This window comes from Lathyrus oleraceus, chromosome 5, assembly GCF_024323335.1.
Source record: "Lathyrus oleraceus cultivar Zhongwan6 chromosome 5, CAAS_Psat_ZW6_1.0, whole genome shotgun sequence".
NCBI lineage: Eukaryota > Viridiplantae > Streptophyta > Magnoliopsida > Fabales > Fabaceae > Lathyrus > Lathyrus oleraceus.
Genome location: NC_066583.1, coordinates 608,661,856 through 608,675,455, shown reverse-complemented (window position 1 = coordinate 608,675,455; position 13,600 = coordinate 608,661,856). Strand labels below are relative to the sequence as shown.

At 29.5% G+C, this 13,600-nt stretch overlaps 1 protein-coding gene across 1 annotated transcript; it reads left to right on the top strand.

Moving 5' to 3' along the window:
* The first annotated feature begins 12,808 nt into the window (after positions 1-12,808).
* LOC127082386 (uncharacterized) lies at positions 12,809-13,360 on the top strand. The gene has a single exon (XM_051022622.1). The coding sequence runs from the start codon at positions 12,809-12,811 to the stop codon at positions 13,358-13,360; it is 552 nt and encodes a 183-aa protein (XP_050878579.1).
* The last annotated feature ends 240 nt before the right edge of the window (positions 13,361-13,600 follow it).

Below are 13,600 nucleotides of genomic sequence, written 5' to 3'. Positions count from 1 at the left end.
TATGACACGCTTTTCAATTTATTGGTTTTTAGTAAAATTAAAATTAGATTAATTACTATGAATGATTAATTCAATCACCATTATTTGTTTAATTCAGACTCGCATAAAATATATTCTCTCTATTCCTTTTTGAATGTCATTTTTTAATTTTTTTACCCGTATCAAAATAACTAATAATTATTGTTACTTTTTAAACAATGATTATGTTTTAGATTAATTACTATGAATGATTAATTCAATCACCATTATTTGTTTAATTCAGACTCGCATAAAATATATTCTCTCTATTCCTTTTTAAATGTTATTTTTTAATTTTTTATCCATATCAAAATAACTAATAATTATTGTTACTTTTTAAACAATGATTATGTTTTTTCCTACAATACCCTTAATTTTTTAGTAATTTATTTAATCTTTTTCTCTCTATAATAAATGCTTAGGGGTAATTTTCACAATATTACAATTAACACTACATTGTACTTTGAAATAACACTTAAAAAATATATTTTTTTTAAAAAGTGACATTTATAAAGGAACGGAAGGAGTAATTATTATCTTTATTTAATCTCTCTCTAACTAATTTTTTTCATTCATTTTTTTTATGTGGATATATCTTAAACTAGGATTACTTACCAAAGTGAAAGAGGATAAAAACATATATTTGATCAATGTTAGAGAGATCAAATAATAGAATGTTTTTTAATGTGTTCATAACAATACTTATGATTTATTAACAGTGTAGAGTTCTTAATCGTCGACTTGATTTGGAGTCATTATTCCACTCTCGGTTGTAGTGCATCGAAAATCCACTTCTTCAATTTTTGCATCAAAAATTAACTTTTCAAATTTTTACTTTATTTTATGCATCTTCTATGTTTTATCTTTTGGACATAGTGAAATGATCATCTCTAAAGAGAAAATGGAATGAGAGGTTGGACATAAGGGTGTGCATGGTTCTTAAACCAACCCGAACCAAACTATATATATATATATATATATATATATATATATATATATATATATATATATATATATATATATATATATTGGTTCAATTCTTAGAACTGATTTATTAAAACCAGTTTATTTTTAAAAAAATTGGTTTATATTTGGATCGGTTCAGTTAAAACCGATTCCTACCAAAAACCAATTTTTATTTTAATCAATTCCAAAATCAGTTTTTATATGAATCAATTCTAAAACAAATTTCTCACAACCAATTATATAAAAATTACTTTTTTTCTAGTCTTTTTTTTCTGGTTTTTTGCTTTAATCGATTATTTAGTAAATTTATTTTAATCGATTTTTATAATTAAATTCATTATATGGATTAAATATCTCTTCAAATAGAAGATTATATTTCCAAACTAAAATTTTGTACATTATAAACAGAAGAACATAAATAAGAGTTCTTATAGTTGAAATAGTACACGAAACAATAAATTAAATGTTGTTGTGCGGTTGAGTTAGTTAATCAATTGTTTCCAAAACATAAGCACTTGGATCTAATCTATGTGAAAAAATAATTAAGAAATTCAGAACTTTTGACAATTCTAAAACCAAAACTCATCACTCCAAACCACATTATTCTCGCTACTTCCCCATCATTTATGACTCACGTCTCAAAACTCGTCTATTTCCTTTTTATATCACTCATTTAATTTTTTCTCCAAATTCATCCAGAGACAAACAATTCTTCAGCAAAAACATTCATCTCAACAATAATATGAAAGAGAGGTTCTTAATCCCAACAACGAAGGGCCATTAAACAAACCAGAACAACAACAAGAGCAATTTCATCCAGAAACTGAAAATAGCTATGGCTAATATTGGTCGATTTCAAAACTATTTAGGTTAAACTCATATTTGTGATTTGGGGGATTAGGATGCAAACTAGGATTAGGGTTCAAAGATTCATGAAAATAATTGGAGGATTAGGGTTCCAAGTATGAAAATTCGTTGAGTAAGAAGGGAAGAGAGGAAGAATATTTGGGTACCAATATCAAATCCATACTATATTATGGGTATAGTTTTTTATTTTTTTCTCAGAAATGGGCAACCAGTTCTTAATTTTAAATTTGGGTTGGATTTTAAAAATTGGACCAATTTGGATAGTAATTTGGTTAATGGTTATTCGTTTTTTGCACACCCGTAGTGGGACAGAAGTTATCTTTGGTTTTTTCTTCTTGGGTTTTAAATGTAAGACATTCAGTTATGCAGTATTATGGAGTAATTTTGCTAAAAGAAGAGGGTGAAGTTTCAATGACAAATATAAAACAAATTATGATTTTCTGGATTAGAAACAAAATCGATGAGAGGAAGAGGAATTTTATAAAAAGAAGAGAGAAAAGTTAGAGTAAAATATACAAAAGATGTTATGATTATATAGAAAATTATATTCTCACTACAACAAAAATGGGTTTAGGCAACAACGAAAAACCGCCCCTTAAAGGTATAAAACCGTTGCTTAATGCTTTAGGGGACGGTTTATCAACCGTGGAATAAACAGTCGTTGCTTATTCCATTAGAGCGCGTTTTTTGATTTCTACCTACGGATTCTGAACACCATCGCCTTAAATATCAAAGTCCACGGTTTTAGTTGAACTTTTAAGCTGCGGTTTTCAAGTAGCAACATAAAATAACTGTCCCCAAAACATGTGAAAAGGCAACGGTTATTAATAACCAACCGATGTAAACTGTAGCTTAATCTATAATTTCATTTACACAACACACATAACCGCGCCTAAAACAAAGGAATATACTACGTTTTTTTATAAGCAACGCATAAAAAGCGTTGTCTATAGATTGAAAAACAAATCAAATTTATATATAACGTTAGACTCTAAAATGGAGAAGGAAAAGTTATAGGACAAATACAAAGGCGATTATCAAATTTAAAAAAATAAATTAGTTAATTATAAATGAAAGTTGAGTGCAATTAAAGAATAAAAAAATGTCACTCCAAAATCCTATATCCCCTTTATATATGATAATTATAGATTATTTATGTAATAAATTTTGTAACTTAGATTCTTATGTTCGTTTATCTTTTTTAATGCATACACAAGAAATTAAAAAATAATTTTAAAGTGAAAAATTAATTTAAAAAAATTATTTATATTTTGACACGTGAGCGCTTTAAAAAAAAACTAACACTATGTCCATTTAGACGTTAATACAACATAGAAAGAATAATAATGATGTCCATAAAACAAAATTAATAAGTACGAAAATATTGACTTGTAAAAATGAAGAATCTTGGAGGAATCTTTTATAGTTCCATTATTTTTCAGATTCTATAGTTTTTCAGTCTAGAAGAGTCTCTCAATAGATTTTTCATAATTTTCAATAGTTGCAAGGCAATTTAGGCATGCTAGGGGAAAACAATGTGCTCAACACATCTATAAAATAAATATGAGTTGAAAAATACTAAAGACATGTAAAAACATTACCAGTTGATCCATTTTATATGTGATAAAGTATCATAATTTCATGTTAAAGTGTCATAATTTAATATTGATAATTTTATTCTATGTTTTAAGTATTATCTGATAAACTCGATTAAACTTCTTATTCCCCTTCTTATATAAACTTAACAATTTAATTTTCTTCCGTTTTTATTTTTCAAATCACAACACTTGAATGTTTTTAGTTTTTTTTAACAAATTATTAAAATATACAAATATACTTATATTTAAGATATATAATAAATATTACTCGTGATATCGAAAAATAATATTCTTAAAAAATTAATAATAAATTAAGAATGCATTTCACTTTTAAAAATGGAAAAACAACATAAAAGATAATAAAAAAAAGAAAAAGCCTCATTCACTATATTTTATATTTCTGTCATTTTATAATCTCATTATTTTTTATTTGTTCTATAAAGTAAAATACAGAAGTTAAGAAGAATAAAATAAGTTAGGAAAAAAATAAGGATATGAAAACTTTAAGCATCTATTTATTTTTATTAGAAACCCATCATATAGGTCATGGACATAAAGAAATATCTTAGACAAAACAATTAGGATTTTAGAAATGCAAGTGAAGGGTAAATGAGATTTTTGATTAAGTTATTTGATACAATTCATTTACACAAATAAAGAAAAAATATTAATATTCAAAAAACGTTAAGAAGCGAAAAAGATTTTTTTCACAATTTTCTCATAATCATAACTCTAAAAAATAGTATCATCATTTCCAAAATAATTTGTATGACTATAATAAATTTAAATGCTTGACAAAAAGAAAATCAAAAACAAATGAACAAATGATAAAGATGAAGAAAAAAACCATTTTATTTCTCTAGACCCATAACCATGGTTGCTTCTTTGTTTTATTGGCCTTTCTTCTCCACTTTAATATGAATTTCTATTTCTTCTTCATTTTTTTTTATAAATTATTTCTTCTCCTTCTAATTTAAAGTATATACAAACACTCCAATAAAACAACATATATTTATGTGAGTATAAATTGCTTGCAATGTATTAATTATAATCAAACATTAAAAGTTAAAATTGAGAATAAATAAAAAACTTGACAATTAAAAAAATCAATTGACAAAAAGATTAAGATAATTGTAAAAGAGATGAAAAGAGATAAAAGTGATTTTTTTTCTTCCGTGCGGGGCATTATTAATGGCAATGACATAAGTTACTTTGAGAATTTAAGGCTTCAGCACCTGCTTTGAGAATTTAAGGCTTCAGAATCTACTTTAAGACTTCAGAACCTAATTGATTCTAAATTTATTATTGATAATAGACAGAAGTTAAAATTTAAAATTGTTGTTAAATTTATTATTCATTAAAAAATAAATAAAGGGTATTTTTTAGAATAATAAAAGTCACTCTAAAATCTTTTACTCTCATTATCTATGCGTATAAATATTATTTTCCGGACAATATATTTGAATCAAATTCAATTAAAATTTATATAAAAGTAAATATATTTAAAACAATATGTCATATAAGTTTTATTTAATAAAATAATTGAATTAAACACTTCAGTTTGGGTTGGATTGTATAATGGATTGTCTAAATAATTATTTTTTTTATTAATATTAAATAACAAAATGATGAGATCATATTTTTTTTAAAATTACTCAACATTTATATTTAAAAAAAATAGATAATCAATTATTACTATCTTTTAGCATCATAAAATAATAAGTGATATCATCAACTAATAAAATTATCATAAAATACTGACAATAAATTAAAGTTGCATGACATAAAATTATATTAATATCAAAATAATTAAAGAGTGAAACATTCAAAATTAATTAAAGTCGTAATTCACTAAAATAGTAAATCTTAAGAGACTAAAATTGCTACAATTAAAATAATACTCATCAAAATCATTAAAATTGTAATAGTATGTGTTTGATTAGTGGATCAATGGGTTTTTTGAGTTCGAGTATGATTTTACCCGAAACTCGATTTTTTTATAGGTTTTTTAATTTTTAAACTCATATACACCCAATTACTCAATCCAACCCACTTTTTTATATTTTTTTGGAATGGATTTGATCGAGTTTTATGGGCTGACCCAACTCATGAACACCCCTAATTTGGTGTGTCACTTCCTCCATTTTTTATTTTTTTACTAATTTATATATTTTATTTATTGAATTGTTTTATCATCTAATTTATTAATAAAATAGATAAATAATTATTTAAATTTATAAATTTATTCATTTTAAATAATTAAAAGAAAAATTAATTACTAAACAATTTTTATTAATTTTAAAAATTAATAAATTTGGAAAAAAAACATTTTCATTTATAATTATAGCGTCATCATTCCATTTCGTGATAGCCTTGATTTTTTTAATATGGTCTCGTAGTTTCATTTGACGTGTGTATGTGATCAGCATCGCATTGCATGGGGTCATATATTAACAGGAGTGTTTAAGAATTCATTAACTAGACTCATTTATCTTTCTCTTTTCTTATAATTTTTTATGATTCTGAAACAATTATGATAATGCATTGATGTATTTTTAGAAGGATTAAGAATTTGCATAAAGGCGGGATGAAACTTCAAACAAATGGACTCAAGGTGTAAATTGTTGGTTTAAACATCTTAATGATGGTTCCAAACCGGTAAGAAAAAGACAGTTCAGAACTCGTGCGTAACATAACGGATGATAATTCATATGACACTATATTATATGATTGGGAGTCTTCTAATAATGATTTAGATATAACGTATATGTTTAATACTGCTATAAGAGAAAAAAAAATATGGTTGTTTTGATTAATATGGTGTAAAATTTACCTGAGTAATACCGCTATAATGATTATATGTTGTTGTAAGTTTGATTACATGTTTATTTATTTGATATTGTGTTGTAACTATAGTAGGTCGACCTTGCCAACGATGTGGTAGGGATAAATTTAACATTATTGCTATCAAAAACAACACATTTTGATAAAGAATTTGTGATACCGATATCGATTCCATCTTTGTTTCTACTCTATTTTTCAAATGTGAACAATTAGATTTGTAATTGATGTTCTTTATATATATTCTTGTATGGGATGAGTGTTGTGTTTTTGTGTAGGAGTCTACAATCTTTTTAAACGGAATTGCATGCATATAAGGTAAAATTTCCAGTCAGCAATACAATTTGCATACGACAATTGTTCCCTCAAGTATGCCATAATGCTAGTTGTAGTCAAATGAATTGGTGAATGGGTGTTGAACCTATATGTGGCCGCCAAGTTGACTAACGTTTCTTTGTATCATATATATGATTGTCAATTATACTATAGCCTTTATTGTACGACCTATGTGCGACCATCAAATGCATTGGTGCATGCATGTAAGATGGCATGCATGCAAGTTTCGTCTTTGTGTGGCATGCATGCATACACAACTTTAATTTCCCAACCACTAACTTATATTTAGCATCCAAAACAAATTCAACAATAACTAACAAGATGCTTATGACAACTCAAAAATTAACCAAGATTAAGCTAAAGAGGAATGATTGGTTTATGAATAAGGTGGAATTCAAGTCACTACTGTTACAAATGATTTTATTCAATTATGATAGATCTTATCGCGCAAGTCTTTCAACATGGATCCTTACAAATGTGACTATCAAATATTTGGTGTAACTCAATCATACTTTTCTCAGCAAAAATCAACATGGATTATTGTAGATCAGAGTGGACAAAATCAAAAGTGTTAAGTGCATTCTAAAACAGGACCTTGGACATTCTCAAACTCTTTGATACAGTTTCATGAATGGTATGAACATATCCTTGTACAAAACTTGGATTTTCAACAAATACCTATTTGGATATAAATATGGACACTGCTATAAAATACACCTAACACCCCTACAAAATCCAAATATTAAACAATGCAGTCTTGTTCCCTAAGTTATGTTGAACACACTAACCATATTATCTTTCTATCAAGACAACCCTAAAAAATAACAACTTATTCAGTTAAGGCAACCACAAACACAATTATTGTATCTATAAGTAAAAGAATTTCTTTTGAAGATATTGGAAAAATAAACATGGACTCAAAAAACACCTCAACCCTTGGAAAAATAACAAGCCTTGTGATGAATGTCATTCAACATAGGTGAAGGTTCTAGTTTGGAACTATCATGGTATGGGTAGCTCACAGACAGTGTGAGCCTTAAATAAGCTCATGCAAAAAAATTATCTCAAACATTTAATGAGTATTGTGTGTCTATTGGAATTGACATTGAACATCCACTACCACATGTTCATACACAAAATGGACGTGCATGGTCATTTATTAAACATATTAAATTAATTGCAAGATCATTTATCATGAGATGCAAACTCCCAATTTCTACTTGGGGACATGCAATTTCGCATGATGTAACATTTATTCACATCAGGCCAATAAGTTATCAAACTTCTTCCCATTTACAATTAGTTTTTGGTAAATAATCTAATATTTCCCATCTAAGAATTTTTTGATGTCCGGTATATGTTCCAATTTCTCTACCAAATCTCATTAATATGGGTACTTAAAGGAGGATGAAAATACATGTTGGATATGAATCCCCGTTTATTATAAAGTACCTTGAACCAACAACAAGAGATTTATTCATTGCTCAATTTTCTGATTATCATTTTGATGAATAAAATTTCCCAATATTAGAGGGAGAGAATAAGAAGCTGGATAAAGAGAATAATTGGAATGAATTATCATTGTCTCACCTTGATCCTCGAACAAAAGAATGTGAACTAAAAGTTCAAAAGATAACTCACTTGCAAATCTTAGCAAATCAATTACCAAATGCATTCATTGATCCAAAAATTGTAACTAAATCATATATACCAGCAACCAGTGCTCCAATAAAAACCGATGTCCCTATTAGACAATCTAACAAGTCTCAATCACGCTTGAAGCGTGGTGGACCAATCAGTTCCAAAGAAAAAAATCCTCAAACAAGAAAGGGAGCTAAGAATAAATATGGTATGAACGAGGATATAGAAAATTTAAAAGAGTCTTCAAACATAATAAACACTTCATCTCCAGAAGAGGCTGATCGGGTATATGAAATTCATGAAAATAAAGAGATCTTAATAAATTATGTCCACAATGAAATACAATGGAACTGACATGAAGTCGACAATGATGATATTTTTGCAGACAATGTTGCCCTAAATATGATAAATGACAAAGAGGATCATGAATCAGTGTCTATTAAAAATTGTACACAAAGTGAGGGTTGGCCAAAATGGAAAAATTCAATTAAAGCAAAATTAAACTCACTTTACAAGAGACCAATTTTTGGACACGTAGTCCAAACACCAAAGTGTGTGAAGCCAGTTGGATACAGATAGGTTTTCATGCGAAAATGAAATAAAAATAATGTAATTGTGAGATACAAAGCTCGACTTGTCGCTCAAGGATTTTACAAAGATCTTAAATTGATTTTGATGAGACATATTCACCTGTAATGGATGCATGTACTTTTCAATATTTAATAAGCCTTATACCACGTGAAGAGCTCAATTTTCATACAATGGATTTTGTAACAACTTATTTGTATGGCTCACTTGATAGTGAAATTTACATAAAACTCCCCGAAAGGTTCAACACACTAGATGCACATAATTCTGGATCTCTATGGGTTGAAATAATGTGGATGCATGTGGTGTAATCATTGATGACAATCTGCAATTGTATATATTTAGTCGAAGAATCAGAGAAAAATAAATGAAAGTCAAGCAAATATGAAGAAGAATGAGGGGAAAATGGTTATGGGTTCAAATTGTGGACTTAGTGAAAATTTGAGTGAAAAATAAGCAAAAAATAGTGAAGCTTCAGATGATTACATCCACCATCGTGCAGCATCACACACGTGATAGGGCATTGAAAACTACATCGCCCGACGCAGGATATCACACGCACGATGGTCACTTTTCTGGACCTTTTTCAGACGCGTTCTGGTCCATTCTAACACCTTTCAAATGGGATTTTCTTCACTTTCACAAGATTTACGAAAATTGAAGATTGAAGCACGAACTAGAGAACACAAATGGTGATTTTTAAAGCATTTAAAGCCATTGGAAGCCATATTTTCAAGGGACTTCTTATGTTATCTTTGTTTATCAATTATGATATTTTTAATTACTCTATGAGTATCTAAATTCTTTTAGGTTATGATGTGTTATGATGAACTTATTTCTCAATTGTTGGATTCTATGTTGATTTAACCACTGTATGAACCTATTGATCTATAATCTTATTCAATTGCTTCTTGTTTGTAATGTTTTTTATGTGAGATACTCTTTTAATCCGATTTTGGGCACATAGGAAATACTGACTATTAGTCTATGTGTTGGACCTAGGGCAATTGTTGTACTTACGCTGGTTAAATAGGGATAAGAGACCCCGAGTAGTGGCATAGAGAACTAATGTTCTATACGTCGTTTAATTTTGCTTACGCTGGAGGACTAGGAATACAAAGCTTCGAGTAATGGTTAATGAGTAGAGATGGGAATAGGTCATACCGGCCTACAGGGGCCTATAGCCTAGCCTATTTAAGGTCAGGCCAGACCATACCTATTTAATAAAAAAATCAGACTTATGATTTTTTTAAAGCCTATTTAATTAAATAGATCAGACTTAGGCTATTAAAAAAACCTATGAAGCCTTATAGGTCAACCTATGTTTTCATATATATATATATATATATATATATATATATATATAATATATATATATATATATATATATATATATATATATATAATATATATATATATATATATATATATATATATATATATATATATATATATATATATATATTAAAAAGTAGTATAAATAGACAGACCCATATATGCATATATATTAGAAAAAAATGATAAATAGGTTGATCTACATGTACATATATATTAGAAAAAATGCTAAATAGGTCGGCCTATTTAGGCATATATAGACCGACACATAAGGCTTCTTAAGTAATATGGATTAATTGAAAACTTTAATAAGAAACAGGCTTTTAAATAGGCTTTCAGGTCGGACCATACTTTTAAAAAGTCATACAAAAAAAAGAGCCTATAGTAGGCCATATGCCAGGCTCAGGCTTTGTAAGTTTATCATAGGCCAAGCTTATTCCTTATAAAGCCTAACCTAGCCTAGCCTATTTCCACCCCTATTAGTGAGTTATTTCATGAGGGATCAACTATAACCGTTTATTTAAATCGTCGTGAGGTTATAGTAATTAGATAATTCATACAGGGTATCAAACATCAATAAGAGAGGAATATACGATTCTACAACACAACCTGGCCGCTTTCATGACATTGTTTTCTCATTTATTTACTTTTCACACTAAAACTTGAAACCCCCCCCCCCCCCCCCTTTTACTAATCTTTATAAATTGCACATATTTTGTCTTGCTTTGAGGCAGTCCCTGTGGATTCAATGTTTTTTATTACTTCTACAATATCGCTACACTTGCCGAGAAGTCATCAAGTTTTTGACGTCGTTTCCTGGGACTATTGATTTTTTAACAAGGCAACATTTATGCAATTATTTTTGTTTATAGTCTTTTTAATTTTTGTTTTGATTTCTTGTTTATCATAGTGCTACTGAGGTATTTTATGTTTGTGTATGCACAGTTCATGATCACCATTAATTCCATTGAATCCATAAATTGAAGAAACCGCGCATGCTCTTAGAAAAGCAGTTAGAGAAGCAACTCTGGATAGAGGAGTACTAGAAGAAGAGCAACTATCAAGTTATTTTGACTTTGAAGAAGAAGTCATGGCAACTGCATAACCCCTAACTATGGGGGACTATTGTAAACGGATTGATGAAGAACAGGTTTCTAGAGGGTTTGTACCGAAAGACCGTGCTTATTTTAATATTAAAAATTATGTACTTTCAGGTTTAAGAGAAAATTAATTAGACGAGAACGCGATTAGAGACCCATGGATGCATCTTGCACGCTTCTATGAAACAACTTTAATGTGTAAACCTATTGATGTCACTTAAGAGAAAATTCATTAGACGAGAACGTGAGTCTTTTTATGATGCTTGGGAAAGATTTAAGATTTTGTTATTCATATGCCCAAATCACAACATGAATAATATGGAGCAGATGCAAAACTTCATCAAAGGTCTCAAGAGTCAAACTCACATGTTATTGGATGCTTCTGCAGGAGATACTATCCTCAAAATGACCGAACCGCAAGTAAGAGACCTCATTGAGAAGATGTATATGAATGAGTACTATTCAAAAAGTGAAAGGTTGGTAGAGCTTGAAACTGTGGACACGCCTAAAGGCATGTTACCTCTTGATACCCATATTGCTCTTTTAATTCAAATTGAATTATTGAATAAAAAGCTAGCTGAAGGCAACCTAGGTAGAGCTAACACGAGCCATGTACAAGCACTTATGTGTGATTTATATGGAGGAGAACATGCGAACAGAAGGTGTTCATTGGAAGGAACAAGTGATAATGTCCAGTTTGCTAATTTTCAAAAGAACAACCCATATTCTAACACATGCAATTCGGGTTGGAAAGACCACCCCAATTTCCTTTGGAGCAATAATCAAAATTCAAATTCCAACCAAGGGATGCAACAAAACCAACAATCTACATTTCAAAGGAAGCCGTCAAAGTTGGAAGTGACTTGCAAAAATTTCATTAAAGTTACCCAAAGTAGCTTTGAGCAGGTAACTATGAACCATGCAATTTTGAGTTGAAACCATGATGCAACGATCAAGAATTTGGAGACTCAGATTGGTCAATTATCCAGACAAATAGTTGCTTTACCAAGCTCAAATGGAGGAATCACTAGTAACACCATTGATAATCCTAAGAATAAAACATGCAAAGTTGTGGAAACGGATTTTGGGGTGGTTATTAGAAAGGAGGAAGCTGAAAAAGTTAAAGAGGATAAAATTGAAGAAAAGGAAGCGGAAATTGAAAAGGAGGAAAATGGAAATCAAGGTGACAAAGAGGAAAGAGGAGTCGCCATTGATCAACTAATTGATAAAAATTCTCCTTGGAAGGGAACAAATGATCAAATTCTGAACGAACCAAACCCACATTTACCAGATTACATAAAACTACCATATCTCATCATTAAGAAGAAGCTGGTACATGGGGATGAGGCTGGAATGTTTAAATTTTTTAAAGAAGTGTTGATATAACTTCAGTTTAGTATCTTTTTTCATGAAATTTTAGAGTTAATTCCCAAGTTTGCTAAGTTTGTGCAGGTATTGCTGAAAGGTGGAAAACAAAAGTTGCCTCAAGAACACGTCAACATGACAAAGAAATAAAAGATGGTAGAATCAATGGAAGTTCCACCAAAGATGAAGGATCCAGGGGAATTCAGCATCACTTGCACCATTGGGGGGATAAAAATTCCACATGCTTTATGTGACTTAGGATCGAGTACCAATCTCATTCTGCTGAGCAAACTTAAGGAATTGGAGATAAAAGACATTATACCGGGCAACATGACCCTCACTTTGGTCGATTCATCTGTGACTCGTCCGCTTGGTATTCTACAATATGTGCTAGTTCATGTCGATGGTTTGACCTTCCCTGTAGACTTTGTGGTGATTGATATGAAAAATAATTCGAAAGGGTCAGTGATTCTCGGACGCCCATTCTTGGCAACCGGGAGAGCAAAAATAGATGTGGAGACAACTGAATTAATTTTGAAGTTTAACAAGGAAAATATGGTGTTTAATGCATATCAATGGAAACCATATGTGGAGGATATTGGGACATGCTATAAATTGAAAGAGAAAGGTAATAAAGTTCACAAGAGAATGAGAAAAAGAGTTTTCATCGGCGTTAGGGTATCCCTTGCACTTGACGTGTTTTGAAAATGAGACGTCAAGCTATTGACGAAAAAGAAGCGTTGGATGGGAGGCAACCCATTTCTTTTAATTAGTTTTTGTTTTGCAGAATTTATTTTATTTTATTCAATACCATACCGAGAGGAAGCAGCTACTTAAACATAAATTTTCCATGAAGATCTCAATTGTCTTTAATAAACAAGTTTATAGCTGTTTTGTTTCTTTTAGATTGCAAGTTTATCACTTTAGCATTAAACAAATGATCCA

Coding starts and splice junctions, on each gene's coding strand:
- LOC127082386 (XM_051022622.1), top strand. CDS start 12,809: ATGGTAGAATCAATGGAAGTTCCACCAAAGATGAAGGATCCAGGGGAA.